Genomic DNA, 16,465 nt, shown 5'->3' on the forward strand with positions numbered 1-16,465 from the left:
GACAGTGACCCGAGTCAGGAATTGAACCTGGGTCCCTGGTGCTGTGAAGCAGCAGTGCTAACCACTGTGCCACCGGGCCGCCCACTTGTAGGAGTCTCTGTGATTTGAGGGTCCGGAGTACTTGCTGTTCAGCAACGCATAGTGCAGGTGAGTTACACTCATTGAGCAGACTCCAAATTTACCTCAAAACCTCCAGCTATGATAAAGATGTGAAGGGATGTGGGTTTATGGGTGAGTGGCCATTGGCGGGGGCACAATCTTCCCTGATTTGTCTGTTTGGAGGAGCAATCTCAAGGGGTCAGATGGTGTCTTCATATTGCTCCTCCCATCGATCTGGTTCGCTGCCAGCTTGCCCTCACCACTTTGAGGGTGACATGAGTTCCACTCTGTATACAGCTTAGTTCTCTCACATATTATGAGGTTGACATTCATAATAAGCTTCCTTCATTATCCCTTTCAAGCTCAATACTTTTAGCCATCCAGGGAGTTCTAATCTTGGAGGCCCTTTCATCCTCTCTCATGGGAATGCATCGACTCTGCACCTGGACTCGTGAAAGCCTCCCATTTCTCATTGACTGATTTCCCTGCCAATGTTAGGTTGCAGATCGCCTTTCAAATGACTGAATTTAGCTCTCCTCCAGCCAAATATTTTTATGTTTGATGATGTCCCTTTCCCTTCCATCTATTCAGAGTCTGATCACTGTTTCCTAAACGGACCCCAATCAAACATTCCCCCGAGTCAGGTCTCGCACCATCTTCCCTGTGAACGGGACATACATTGATGGTTCTCTTGCAACATATATTTTTCACAAATTCCTCCCCCTGTCTGCCCTACATTGTTACAATCCCAGGCTATGTTTGGATAATTGAAGCCCCTTCAACTCCCTGTTTCTTGCATCTTTCAGAAAATTATCTGAAAACTTACTCCTCTACCTCCTTCCCAATATCTGGTGACCTAATGTACACACCTAGCAGTATAACATCTCTGTTGCACCTAACCAAATAGATTCTCTCCTTGAGTCCTGAAATACATCAACAATTCCAATGTTATGATGTTACCTTTTATCTTGCCTCCCTTTCCTGAATACCTTATAGCGAGGAATATTAAGTGCTCCTCCAATTGTTTCTGTTTCCCCTCGTGTCTGCTCGGTTTCCTCTGGATTCTCCGGGTTCCTCCCACAGTCCAAAGATGTGCAAGTTAGGTGGATTGGCCATCCTAAATTGCCACTTAGTGTCTAAAGATGTATAGATTAGGAGGATTAGTGGGATAAATGTGTGGGGTTATAGGGATAGGGGAGGGAATGGGCCTGGGTAGGATGCTCTGTCGGAGAGTCAATGTAGACTTGATGGGCCTCCTTCTGCAGTGTAGGGATTCTATCTAGAATGATTCATCCCGGCACCTCTACCCCAGGCAAATTAGTTTACCCGGAGATAATGGACACGATCTTATTGGCCATTCACGCCACGCTCCCGCTGTAGCAAGATCAGAGAATTTGGCGCCCACTGCTGTAGCGTGAACGGTGGTAACATTCCAGCCAATGTCTTTCCTTCAGCTAATAGCTGCTAAGGCATTGACACAGCCAACTCTGCTCTGTGCATTTTATTTTATTTTAATCAGTTACTTGCAAGAGTCTTGGTCTCCTTCAACTTCGAGAGTAGGAATAATCATTTTCTAAACCATCTTCTCAAGCCAATTCCTGCTGCTGACAGACTGATCTATATAACTTGAAGAGTTTGTCGACACACAGATCCACCTCGGACTCTTTCAGGATATTCCCACAGTTTGCTTTTCTCCCAGTCTATTCAGGCAAATGATACAGGGATAGAAGGCTCTATAGCCAAATTTGCAGATGACACAAAAATAGACGGGACAGTAAGTTGCAAAGAGGAAATAAGAACCCTACAAACGGATAGAGATAGGTTAGGAGAGGTTGTGGCAGATGGAGTTGAATGTAGTCAAGAATGGCCTAATTCTGCTCCTATATCTTATGAACTTATGAAGGCAGGAAAACGGGGATGAGCAGCAGATTAGCCATGATTATAATGAATAGCGGAGCAGGCTCGAAGGACCAAATGGCCTCCACCTGCTCCTATTTTCTATAAGTGTGAGGTCATGCATTTTGGTCGCAAAAATGGGAAGGCAACTTATTATCTAAATGGGGAGAGACTTCGGGGTGCTCCGATGCAGAGGGATCTGGGTGTCCTTGTTCATGAGTCACAGAAAACTAGATGCAGGTACAGCAGATAATAAGGAAAGCGAATGGAATGTTGGCATTTAAAGCTAAAGGAATAGAATATAAAGGTAAGGAAGTATTGTTGCAACTTTACAAGGTATTGGTGAGGCCGCATCTGGAGTATTGTACACAGTTTTGGTCCCCTTATTTGGGGAAAGATGGAGTGGCATTGGAGGCAGTTCAGAGGAGGTTCACTAGATTGATTCCAGAGATGAGGGTTTTGTCATATGAAGAGAGATTGAACAGTTTAGACCAATGCTCTCTGGAATTTGGAAGAATGAGGGGAGGTTAAATTGAGGTATATAAGATGATAAAAGGTACAGATAAAGTAGACGTGGAGCGGATGCTTCCTCTTGTGGGGCATCCTAGGACGAGAGGCCATAGTCTTAGGATAAGGGGTAGCAAATTTAAAACAGAGTTGAGGAGAAACTACTTCTCTCAAAGGGTTGTGAATCTGTGGAATTCACTACACCAAAGTGCGGTGGATGCTGGAACAGTGAGTAAATTTAGGGAGGAGTTAGACAGATTTTTAATTGGTAATGGGTTGAAAGGTTATGGGGAGAAGGCAGGTAAATGGGAATGAGGAGCATATCAGCCATAATCGAATGGCGGAGCGGACTCGATGGGCCGAATGGTCTAATTCTGCTCCTATATCTTATGAACTTATGAAATGTTCATTGTTGAATTTATCGCCATGATGCAGTTCAACCATAAGATGATTTACCAGTAAAGGGTAAATCTCTGCTGCATATCCCAGGCTATTCCATGCAATAATGTCCCATAAATTATTCGAAATATGATGATGAGTTCACCATACTCTGATACCATGAATGCACAGCATTATTTGTAGCAAGATGGGAATACATCATCTGCTGCAAATTTGTGATTTTCTACATCAAAACGGTGACAATGACCAAGCTTTGGAAAGAGTCTGGGAGGTGGGAGAGCAGGTAAGATAATGGGCGACACAGTGGCACAGTGGTTAGCACTGCTGCCTCACAGCGCCAGGGACCCAGGTTCAATTCCCAGCTTGGGTCACTGTCTGTGTGGAGTTTGCACATTCTCCCCGTGTCTGCGTGGGTTTCCTCCGGGTGCTCCGGTTTCCTCCCACAGTCCAAAGATGTGCAGGTTAGTTTGATTGGTCATGCTAAATTGCCACTTAGTGTCAGGGGCGCTAGCAGGGTAAACACATGGGGCTACGGGGATAGGGGTTGGGTGGGATTGTGGTTGGTGCAGACTCAATCGGCCGAGTGGCTTCCTTCTGCACTGTAGGGATTCTATGAAAGCATTGGGAGGGACGCCCAAGGTCTACCTGCCTCCAAAGGATATTCCCAGAAGCAGGAATGGCAGCAACTAAGCCACCCTCTGAACAGAGAGATAGATGGCCAATTAAATCAATTAAGAGGCCAACTGACGGCCATTTTGCTAACTCGTGTAGCCTTCCAGCAAGGAACCTTCTTTTCTGGCTATTCCATGGCCCACAGAGCAATGGCTGCCCCCATCACACCAATGCAACTGCTGGAGGGGTTACTCCTGCGATTACCCACTAGGCTCTGGAAAGGAAATGAATGTTGCTACTTACCTGTAAGAGCGCCTGACCTTCTCCCTGCGCCTCAACATTGATCACTTCGATCAGTGGTGGCGCAAAGGCTGCAGAGTTGCCAGCCTTCTGATAGGGCCCGACAGCTCAGAGGCTAAATTTAATTAGACGGTGAACCTGGCTATGGCCTCTTAGAATCCATAGAATCCCTACAGTGCAGAAGGAGGCCATTCGGCCCATCGAGTCTGCACCAACAATCCCAGTAAGGAGCCTAACAACACCAGGTTAAAGTCCAACAGGTTTATTTGGTAGCAAACACCACTAGCTTTCGGAGCGCTGCTCCTTCGTCAGGTGAGTGGGAGTTCTGTTCACAAACAGGGCACATAAAGACACAAACTCAATTTACAGAATAATGAATAATGATTGGAATGCGAGTCTTTACAGCTAATCAAGTCTTAAAATTATGAAAGGCATAGATAGGGTGAACGGTGGGAAGCTTTTTCCCAGGTCGGTGGTGACGTTCACGAGGGGTCATAGGTTCAAGGTGAAGGGGAGGGAGGTTTAACACGGATATCAGAAGGACGTATTTTACGCAGAGGGTGGTGGGGGCCTGGAATGCGCTGCCGGGCAAGGTGGTGGAGGCGGACACACTGGGAATGTTTAAGACTTATCTAGATAGCCACATGAACGGAGTGGGAATGGAGGGATACAAAAGAATGGTCTAGTTTGGACCAGGGAGTGGCGCAGACTTGGAGGGCCGAAGGGCCTGTTCCTGTGCTGTATTGTTCTTTGTTTAAAGGTACAGACAATGTGAGTGGAGAGAGCATTAGCACAGATTAAAGAGATGTGTATTGTCTCCAGACAGGACAGCCAGTGAGACTTTGCAAGTCCAGGCAAGTTGTGGGAATTACAGATAGTGTGACATGAACCCAAGATCCCGGTTGAGGCCGTCCTCATGTATGCGGAACCCTGGCTACCAACACTCCCACCCAGGCCCTATCCTTGTAATCCCCCTGACACTAAGGGGCAATCTCACCCTGACCTGTTTCCCGCAACTCCGAGTATTTACCTCACTAATCCCTCTAACCTACATACTAAGGGGCAATTTACCATGGCCAATCTACCTTTGCACTGTGGGAGGAAACCGGAGCACCCGGAGGAAACCCACGCAGACACAGCGAGAACATACAAATTCCACAGTCAGTCAACCGAGGCCAGGATTGAACCAGGGTCCCTGGCGCTGTGAGGCAGCGCTGCTAACCACTGTCCACCGTGCCGCCCCCCCCCTTAAATCGGCCGCCACCAGTAAAATCACTTCCGGGGTCATGCTGGCCGCCAACTCATGACACGCATTTGGTCCTGACGTCAGGATCTGATGGTGTGGCAGGAAAACCCCTGCACGCGCACCAACAAGTTCTTCATTGGCTGTAAGGTGCCTGGGGCTACGCAGAGGTGCGGAAAGGTGCTACATAATTGCAAGTCTTTCATTTCTCCTTTGGGCGCTAATTGCTGGAAGATTTGAACCATTTCACTGTTAACCTCACAAAATCGGAAGCTTGACATCCAGTTCCTCGTGTCAAGGAATTGCTGGAATTGTGCCGCAAGTATGAATGAATCTCAGACAGCTATTTAAGGCTGGTATTTCATGTCATCAGCATCCTGTTAATAGCATGATTCATGCTCCAGACAAGTCACTCAAACTCAGAGGCCCAGTCAGGGAAGGATTGAAAACATGGAATCTCACTTTGTCCCTTGAGGTTTTGTAAACATCACATTTATCATTTTTTTCCTTCTGTCTCTCTTTTCTCTTTCTCTCTCTTAATCCAACATCCACGGGCGGCGCGATAGCACAGTGGTTAGCACTGCTGCCTTACAGCGCCAGAGACCCAGGTTTGATTCCCAGCTTGGGTCACCGTCTGTGTGGAGTCTGCACGTTCTCCCCATGTCTGCGTGGGTTTCCTTCCACAGTTCAAAGGTGTGCGGGTTAGTGGATTGGCCATGCTAAATTGTCCCTTAGTATCAGGGAGACTAGCTAGGGTAAGTGCATAGGGTTATGGGGATAAGGCCTGGGTGGGATTGTGCTCAGTGCAGACTCGATGGGTCGAATGGCCTCCTTCTGCCCTATAGGATTCTATGACTCTATGACACACTAGTTTGTCATATTCCCTTCTCGGCTGTTTGCGCCATTTCTTTCTCTATCCTTAAATTTCATTGGTGAACGAGATTAGACAATTGGAAGGGACACTGTGGAGTTTCCAGATGCCCCAATGACCTCACCATTAACCAGTCACATTTTCCCGTGATTTGTGGGGTGAGGGGAAAATTCCTAATCCCAGTGCTCTCTGCGAGGTGCACTCTCCAGCAATTTCTGGGCCAATGCTTTCGCTGTTCGGCTTTAGCAGCAGTTAGAGAGCTTGTGTACACATGGGTCTGCACTGCACGTGTTACCACAACTATATACCCTGCGGAGAACAACAGATAGCTTCTGATTTACTGTGCACTACTCACAGGTGGATAGCACAGCACATTTATTGGGATGCTTCTACGAGAACAAATTTTAGCGAAGACAACAGAAAGGAATTTCAGACATATCTGACAGCATAACTCCATACACAAACAGAGGGTAAATGGGGTGCATCTTCCTGTCAGATTGGCCCTACCCCCTTCTCAACACTTCTTGGAGAAGGAAAATTGGGGTTGAAATGAACAGTATTCCAATTCCAGATGAACCAAATCGTTTGATCCCAGTTCCTTTCAATGTGGCACAATGAAGAATCTCACAAGTTTGTGCCGGCCTTTCTCTCTGTTCAGAATAAATGGTGGCATCCAAGCATACAGTAATCCAATGTCTCCTTGCAAACTAAAGCCATCAATGTGTGTCGCCCGGTCTAGGTTAAGTTGTCATAATAATTTCATAAGCGTTTCTCAACCATGGGGGTTATTCCAGCAAAGCTGCGAACAGCTATATTTATGTATTTTAAAATGTACCTGCGAATTGACAATATAGTTGGGAACCTTCAATTCCTGCCAATCTAAACAGGGAAGAGGTATAATTAATGTGGTGCTCATTAAGTGTACATGATCCTTCTTCACCTTTGTGGTAGCCTAGAAGATAAAGGGTTGTGGTAGTCATGCATATATCTATTATTTGGTACCACCCTGTATTTTTCCTGTTGTGATGCCTTAATTGTTAACACAGCTACAGACACAGTATTACAGACAAGGAGGCGTTAAGCCAAATATCCGAACTCTGACGGCTTAATTCTCCAGTAAAATACAGTTCAACCGTCTGGTGACACCACTGTTTGAGCACAAACATGCACTGAAGTATAGGATAGATGTGGCTCCAGGTTAAGGAGAAACTGGGAAAACAAAGGAACACATCCTCAGCAACATGCAATGAAAGACAACGGAAAGACTTGCAGTATTTGCCACAACCAGCGGATATCTCAAAGCACTTTACAGTCAATGAAATATTTTTCAAGAGTGGTCACTGTTGTAACTTAGGAAGCAATGAGACGTAGTTAAGAGACTGTGATATCTGAATGAGTTAATGTCAAGATTTTTTTTATTCATTTGTGGGACATGGGCGTCGCTGGCTGGCCAGCATTTATTGCCCATCCATAGTTTCCCTTGAGAAGGTGGTGGTGAGCTGCCTTCTTGAATCGCTGCAGTCCATGTGCTGTAGGATGACCCACAATGCCACATAGAATTCCAGGATTTTGACCCAGCGAAGGAACGGCGATATACTTCCAAGTCAGGATGGTGAGTGGCTTGGAGGGGAGCTTGCAGGTGGTGGCGTTCCCATTTATCTGCTGCCCTTGTCCTTCTGGATGGAAGTGGTCATGGATTTGGAAGGTGGTATCTGAGGATCTTTGGTGAATTACTGCATTGCATCAACAACATAAACTCCCGCTGAAGGCTGCAGAATTGCCATTGTATCTCAATTCACAGCTAGTCATTTTTTTTGCCAACTGTGATTACAACCAGGCTTTAACTTATTTTGCCTTATGTTCCAGCTGTGAACTTACCTTCAACATCTCTTTGGTGTGTGACATTGTGCTTTGGCCAAAGGTAGGCTGTGAATTTCATCCTTGAACCCAATAGGACAGGATTTTTAAGATACTGCAGCTTGCCTCTGGAGAACTAGCGCACTTGGCACATTGACGAGTGTTGGAGTTGGGGATGACAGCTCTGATTGAACATGTTCCTGGAAGCTTGATCACAGGATTACCCACCTCCTGCTGATCTGCCCTATCAAGCAGCATCTATTCCTTCAAGTGCAGAAGGATTTTTTTTTGGTAAATAACATTTTTTAATGTGCCAAGAGGGTCAGCAAAATGAGTTAGAGTATCATCCGATTCAACATTTTGACAAGTAAAGGGGTTAAAAAATGAATTTATTACTCCCTTAATTGTGTAACAATTTGATATAAACTAAGTATTCAGTGACCGTAAGTTTCTCTTGCTTCTTCTTTCCCTCTCCTCTCAGCACCACAATGTCTTCTAAAAGCAGAAACTGCTCATGTTACATGTTTCACTGGGCCAAGCACTAAAACTGTGCAATTTGTGATTCATACACCGAGATTTCCACTATGGTAAAATCAGTGCCAAATCATTTTGTTAAGCTGTCTCTGGCTTATAATGAGAGTTTAGTAAAACAATGTTTCTTTATCTTAACGCATAAAAGGGAAATACTGTTCAATGTGTGAGGTGGGGCTTTGAATCAATGTTGCTACTCCCATTCCACTCTTTGACTCCTATCTCCCCATTCCTTCATCATAATTTTATTCTTATTTAGTAGTTGGTTCATCTGATTTAGCTTTCTTTTGATGATGGGTTGTTCCACTGGTTCTATCAGGAAAGATCAACTCGCACACCTCCTCAAAGCTAGTGATAAGAGCATTATTAACAGTAGCTTGGGAGTGCTGGGTGGTATAGGGAACATATAACAGGCAATAGCAGAAACAAAAATGCTGCATCTTTCTATAGGCACACATACTTTATTTTAAAAATCCTAGTTTGAATTCCCTGTTTATACTTAATTCCTCATATTTCATGGAGACTTCCCACATTTTCTGCTCATCCAGGCAAACAAGCAACCTGGTCTTTGTCACCCCTTTAGAGGTGTCCAATATTGATGCCGACTGATTTTCTGTCCCTCGCAGTCAAGGGCAGCATGGTGGCACAGTGGTAAGTACTGCTGTCTCACAGCTCCAGGGATCCAGGTTCGATTCCCAGCTTGGGTCACTATTTGTGCAGAGTCTGCATATTCTCCCCGTGTCTGCGTGGGTTTCCTCCGGGTGCTCCGGTTTCCTCCCACAGTCCAAAAGACATGCTGGTTAGATGCATTGGCCATGCTAAATTCTCCCTCAGTGTACCCGAAAGGCGCCGGAGTGTGGCAACTAGGAGATTTTCACAATAACTTCACTGACGTGTTAATGTAAGCCAATGAATAAATAAAATTTTTTAAAAGATGTATAGCCCCTCACTTCACAAAATTACACCCTGTAGTGTGACTAAGGATAAACTTAGTGTGGAATGAATTCTCAGAATTAAACCCCTGTCCTAACCCTCCACAGTGGTGTGCAGCAAGATACAAACACACAATTTTTTACAAATAATTTTTTGAAAATTCCCATAGTCAGAAGTCATTATACATATTGAGCTGTATGGAATAATTTCTTTATAGATTGTGTTCTAGGAAAGTACCACCTTTAAAGTAGATCCATACTGAATGAGTTAACAACTAGCCTAGGACAACCCTCATACAGTCAACTGGACTGGTAGGATCCTGTGAGCCTCATTAAAACCACTGGCACAAAAGCTAGCACATACTGAAGCTTGTGATAATGGGAAATGTTGTTTACAATGACTCAAACACTTGATGAAATCAGAGAATAACATCAGCCAAAAGTTACGATATCAATTCAGTCCCAACATACACCCACAGTTGGCACTTTATGACTCCTCAGATCTTGCTTTCCTTGCAGGAAGAACATATGGCTACACCACACCACTGCTGACGCACTTTCCATCAACACATGCCTGACAGATATTCAGAATAACTGAAGGGCAACGTTATTTGATCCAATTCTGCTCTCTTGTCCATATGCAAACCTTTTCTAAAAAGCTTGAATTCCGTTTCAGACTCTTTGTTTAAAAAAAAGCAAAGGACGATACTTGTTGAGTATTATATAGGGCACTGAAACAGGCCATTAAGCCCAACTAGCCCATGCTAGTGTTTAGACTTTACACAAGTCTCCTCCCATCTTTCTTCATTTAAATCGACCATCATCACCTCAATTCCCTTCACCCTCAAATGTTTGTCTAGTTTCCCCCTGAAATGCATCTATACTATTGGGTTCGACCACGCCTTGTGGTAGCGAGTTTATTTTTTCATTCATTTATGGGATGTGGGCATCAATGGCCATGCCAGCATTCATTGCCCATCTCTAGTTGCCCTCAAGAAGGTGGTGCTGAGCTGCCTTCTTTAACGGCTGCAGTCCCTGAGGTGCAGTTACACCCACAGTGCTGTTAGGGAGGGAGTTTCAGGATTTTGACCCAGCAATAGTGAAGGAGTGCCACATTCTTAGCTCTCTTTTGGGTAAAGAAGTTCTTCCTGAATTCCCTACTGGATTTCTTGGTGAATATCTTATATTGATGGCCAGTAGTATTGCTCTTTCACACAAGAGCTTCTGTATCCATCCGTACCCACTCATCAATTTTAAAGACCTCTACTATGTCACCCCTCAAGTTTTATTTCCTCAAGAGTAAAGAGACCCAACCTGTTAATCCTTTCCTGATATGTATACCCACAAACTTCTGGCATCATCCTTGGAAATCTTCTCTTCTCCTTGTCCAGTTCCTCTATCTCTTTTTTATAACACGGTGGCCAGAACTGTACACAGTATTCGAAATATGTTCCAACCAAGATTTGAAACAGATTTCAGCATAACTTCCCGTCTTTTCAATTCTATTCCTTTGGAAATAATCTAGATTATGGAGAGCCATTGGCATGAAGTCGATATGGGAGACCACCGCCTTCACCTCAAAAAAATAAAACAATTTTGCAGCGATAAAGGCAAAATACTGTGGATGCTTGAACCTGAAACAAAAACAAAAAATTCTGGAAAATCTCTGCAGGTCTGACAGCATCTGCGGAGGAGAATAGAACCAACGTTTTGAGTCAGGATGACCCACTCGAAGCGTTAGCTCTGTTCTCTCTCCACAGATGCTGTCAGACCTGTTGAGATTTTCCAGCATTTTCTGATAATTTTACAGTGTTTCTTCTCTTTTTTTTGTCAGACGCCATATCAGGATTCTCAAACAGTTTTAACTAGTTACAGAATTCACAATCCCTCCAACTACATGGAACATTTGTGTTTGGGGAAGTCTGCCTTGACTGTCGCTGTTGCCTATTTGACAACTGCCTCTTGGCTGTGCACACGAATCATTTTCCAAGTGCCAATTCGGGCAATGCAATAAAATTACCCACAGCAAGATCCCACCAACAGCCATGGAATGAGTCACCAGTTCATCTATTTTAGTAGGATGATTGGGCACCGACAGTAGGTTGGCCGGAGCGCTTTGGACAGCGCCTTGCAACCATTACCATCCACTTGGACAGATGAATGGATGGTTCAACTCAGGTCTGACAAAGCAGCAATTATTCAGGGCTGCAATGGTGCTTTCCAATCATAGAATGGGCATTGAATCCACAACCTTGCACCCCTGAAGTTCGAGTGAAACTACTTTATAATCAGTCCAAGAGAGTGTGAAAAAAAGCAATTTATAAATGAGTGACATATATGAATCGTTCCATGTGTCACGGTTAAAGTTCCATAGATAAAGTTGCCACAAGAAAAACACACAACGAGATAAAATCATCAATAATTGTTACAAGGTCACAAGAAATAAAAGGAGCAGTGGGCCACCTGGCCCTTCAAGCCTGCCCTGCCATTCCATACCATCATGGCTGATCTACTGAACTTTGTCCTTGATTTAGGAGTTGCTCAGGATATTCTTCAAGCCACTTAATTAACACCCCCCACCCCCCCATCGAACCAAGCTCCCATGGCACACTGGTTAGCACTGCTGCCTCACAGCACCAGGGACCCGGGTTCGATTCCCAGCTTGGGTCACTGTCTGTGCAGAGTTTCCACCTTCTCCCCATATCTGCATGGGTTTCCTCCGGGTGCTCCGGTTTCCTCCCACAGTCCGAAAGACGTGCATTGGCCATGTTAAATTCTCCCTCAGTGTACCCGACCAGGCGCCAGAGTGTGGCAACTGGGGGATTTTCACAGTAACTTAATTACTGTGTTCATGTAAGACTACTTGTGAGACTAATAAATAAACTTTAAACTTTAAACCCAGTTAAATTTCAGACTGATGTGCTTTGAAAAGAGATCGCACATTCTGGCTTTTGCATAATGTGTTCTGTGTTTCCATCTTCAATTTTTACAGAGTAAGACTCTTAATGAGTTAAAACCCAAATATACATTTATCACCGGGAATTGTGATATTGTATCATTCCACCAGAATAGTCTGGGCACTGGCACCTCGTATTTTTAGCTCCACACACTTCAAATAACATGAAGGCTTGATTTAAAATCAGAATTTAAACACTACTCAATAACTGAGATGTGGCAGCATTAGACAGGGTAGATGGTGGGATGTTTTCACTCGTGGGAGAGTCTCCAACAAGGGGACATAGCGACAAGATAAAGGGCCAGTCATTTAAAACTGAGGTGTGATACAATATCACAATGATTCAATATCACAGTTCTGGGTGATAAATGTATGTTTGGGTTTTCATTTATTAAGAGACAAAGTCCTCAACTCCTTTTCTCTGCCATTTCCCCATAGCCCCTCTATTCCTCGACCTATCAAATATTTATCCAGCTCCACTTTAAATACTTCTAATGATCCAGCCTCCTGCCCCTTTGGAGCAGCAAATCTGAGATTCACCACCCTCTGCCAGAAGAAATTTCTACACACCTCAGTTCCCTGCAATAAATGTATATTTGAGTTTTTACTCATTTAGAGTCTTACTCTGTAAAAATTTGAAGATAGAAAAATTATGCAAAAGCCAGAATGTGCGATTTTTTTTTCTACTCAATCTAAGCACATCAGCCTGAAATTTAACTGGGAGCTTGGTTTGAAGGGGGGCAGTGGGTGTTGGGAGGGGTAATTAAGTCGCTTGAAGAGTATCCCAAGCAACTCCTATATCAAGGACAATGTCCAGTTTTGCTGTCACGCTGTGCTTCTAATAATTGTTTTGTTCAGGCAGGGCGATACAAATTAGATAATCACCATTTATTTAAAATAATAAAAAAAGGACATGATATACACTGGAGGTTAGATACATCTAAGGTTCATTGTTGAAACTGAAGCTTCTGTCAGTATGGCTGGGATATGAATGAAATGTGTTGATTAATTTCAACCCAGAGGGGGTTGAAGTCAGATATTCACCCAAGTGTTTCACCTTATTGTAGCAGGGTGCAGGCCAGATGTTTTCCTCCATTCTGCAAATGCCTACATTTAAGGAATTGCAATTTCCTGCCTCCCAGTTGATGTAACAGTTGCAAATGAAAGTTGCGAGCTCTGATTTATTTAACAAGTGTGTAATTTCCTTTGGAGCATCTTTCAAACCGCAGAGGGTCGTATGATTCCCCCCCACCCTCCCCCACGACACATACACAGAGCACCAGAATCTATCAAATCCGTGATTTTAAACTCCAAAATAAATGTCACCATTCCCCCGTGGCCCCACGCCAGTCCTTTGAGATACAAACAATATAATCCCGCGCCCACATCCTTTCCTTTTGTTTCTGGAGAACCAAAACAGCAGATCCCGGAGGAGAGGGGATTGAGAACAGAAATCGCCCACAGGCGAATGGAGTAGAATCGATATTTGAATCGCTAGGTGGAGGGGAGTAGGTAAATAGGCTGCCTCCTCTGTCTCTCTGCCGTGTTACAATCTGCAGTGCCCAGCGTGGCTTCGTATCGACAGGTCCGCTCGGGGAGAAGCCAGTAAATCAGCGGGGTGTTGTCTCCGGGGTCGCCCTGGGATCTTTCTATGCGCCGTGACAGTCCAGCTCGGGCACAATCCTTTAGCCATTTCGAAGTGTTGTCAGTGCGCAGACATTTTATTCGGGAGGTGGGCGTTGAGCAAGGAGGTGACAGCGAGAGTACACGGCAATACATTGCCTCTCTCTCTCACACACACACACATCTCCTGTGATCCCCACTGCACTGCAGAACAAGACGTGCCCAGACCTCAGCTCCAATCTCAATCCGCACTCACACACACTGGGACATCTCAATTACCCCCCCCCCTCACACACATACATACATACATACACACACACATTGGGACATCTGAATTACACCCCCTGCCACCCTTACACACACACACACACAGGGACAAGAACCCACCCTCAGAAAAATACACACACATAGGGACATCTCAATCGATCCCCCCCAACACCACCCCCCCCTCCACACACATAGGGACAAGAACCCCCCCCCCCACCCTCAAGAAAACCACACACACAGGGACATCTCAATCCCCCCCTCCCCCCCATACACACACACACCCAGGGACAAGAGCCCCCCCCCCCCTCAGAAAAACGCACACACAGGGACATCTCAATCCATCCCCCACCCCACACACACACAAAGGGACAAGAGCCCCCACCCCCGCACACACACACAGGGACTAGGCCCCCCCCAGACACCCACAAACACACCTACACAGACACACACACACACACATCTCAATTCCCCCCCTCCCCCTCCACACACACCTACACAGGCACTCACATAGGGACATCTCAATCCCCCCTCCCCTCCCACACAGGGACAAGACACCCCCCCGCAATACACACACAAATACACCTACACAGGCACAAACACACAGGGACAAGAGCCCCTTCCTTAAGGGGAGCGGGGAGGCAAACATGCTTGGAGGGGATTACACATGAAGTACCCAATCTTTTATCAAAGATACGGTGTGGATGCACCACCCAGCCAGCCGCTTGGCAATGAATGACTAGAAAATGATGCTAGAGCGGGCAGGCGAAGTGAAGCCCAGATGACAAGACACACACACACACACACAAATATATTTATAAAAAACAAACAAAGCAGCAGCTGCATTGGTCTTTTAGGCTAGCTTTGGGACTGCGTTTCACTCGCTTCTACAATCAACCAAGAAGACAGCATCAAAAAAGAGAAGGGGGGGAAAAAACAACCCATCCCATAATCTCATCCCTGTGTGCATCTGCATTGTGGGCAAGCCTTTGCTACACGGGTCACACAAGCGAAACAACACAGCCGGCAGCAAATGGCCCTCCCTGGGCGGCTAAAGCTCCCACCCATTGAACAATTCTTACTCTTTATTTTAAAAATAATCTAAAAGCCAAGGATGAAAGCTCTTACTTTCTCCCACCACCGCTTTTAGCCCGATCGGTGCCATGATGTCTTCCACTCGCTCTCGGTCCTTTCCCAATCAGCTGACTGCAGGAGAGGGATATAAAAGGAAGCACGTCACGGAGCAGAGGCAATTCTTCGGTGTATTTATCACCCAGCTCCCCGCTACCACCACTTTAATTCGGCTGTTCCGCCACTGTCTGGTCAATTAAGATCTTTTTTCTATTTTTTAAAAAAAGACATTAAAATGATAGGGAACCAGGAGAGAGACAGGGAGAGAGAGCAGTGAAATTACCAATGATGTATATTTCATGATTTGTTCGTTTCAGCTCGGATGGTATTGACAGGATGGGTTGGGGAGGAGCTTGCACAAGGGTGGAGGGAGGGAGGGAGGGAGAGAGGGGCTGGGGTGGGGGGAGGGAAGTATCTGGACACTTGCAATACCCACATAATTCTCTCACATTTCAGAGAGGCAATCTAACGCAGTCACCGTATCAGGTGTAATATTCACCGGGACGGTGAATGTCGATGAACACAGACAGAAGGCAATATTCTGGAAGCGTCCATTCAGGCATGAATTTTCCCGTGCCAAATGACATAGATCTCCCAAGGATAATAGGAAGCAGACGATGTGAAATCGCCCTGGTGCTGTGGGAGAGTTCCATCTCTTATTTATTCCACAGGGGTTCGCTGTTATGTTGCATTACAATCCCGAATTTATTATTTTTTAATCATCTTGCTTCGAAATACATTGTTTCTTTTCAAAATGTTAACCCAAATGTAGTGTCATCCATGTTTGCAGTGTCTTATTTCTGCATTTTGGAATGTTAATCTCCAAGCAAGGGAGCTGAAATAAGATCAATTTATCGAGGGGGGAAAAGTCCCATCAGCCTATCGTTAATCAGCAAAGGGTTGGAAGGAGTCAAGAGAATCATAGAATCACAATAGTGCAGAAAGGCCATTCAGCCCATCGAGCCTGCACCAACAACAATCGCGGCAGCACAGTGGTTAGCACTGCTGCCTCACAGCACCAGGGATCCGGGTTCAATTCCAATCTCGGGTCACTGTGTGGAGTTTGCACGTTCTCCGTGTTTGCGTGTGTTTCCTCTGGGTGCTCCGGTTTCCTCCCACAGTCCAAAGATTTACAGGTTAGGTAGATTGGCTGTGCTAAATTGCCCCTTTGTGTCAGGGGGAATTAGTAGGGTAAATACGTGGGGTTATAGGGATAGTGCTTGGGTGGGATTGTTGTCTGCAGG

At 45.3% G+C, this 16,465-nt stretch overlaps 1 protein-coding gene across 4 annotated transcripts in view; it reads right to left on the minus strand.

Moving 5' to 3' along the window:
* Nucleotides 1-15,360, minus strand: part of stxbp1a (syntaxin binding protein 1a) — a 116,529-nt gene extending 101,169 nt beyond the window's left edge. For all 4 annotated transcript variants that reach the window (XR_013499351.1, XM_078226615.1, XM_078226614.1 and 1 more), the window contains exon 1: nucleotides 15,219-15,360. Coding sequence is in view for 3 of the 4 variants with exons in the window: in XM_078226615.1 (XP_078082741.1) it covers nucleotides 15,219-15,255 (37 nt within the window). In the remaining variant the exon portion in view is untranslated. The remainder of the gene's footprint in view (nucleotides 1-15,218) is intronic.
* Nucleotides 15,361-16,465: the final 1,105 nt, after the last annotated feature.

The sequence above is a fragment of the Mustelus asterias genome, chromosome 13 (assembly GCF_964213995.1).
Source record: "Mustelus asterias chromosome 13, sMusAst1.hap1.1, whole genome shotgun sequence".
Taxonomy (NCBI): Eukaryota; Metazoa; Chordata; class Chondrichthyes; order Carcharhiniformes; family Triakidae; genus Mustelus; species Mustelus asterias.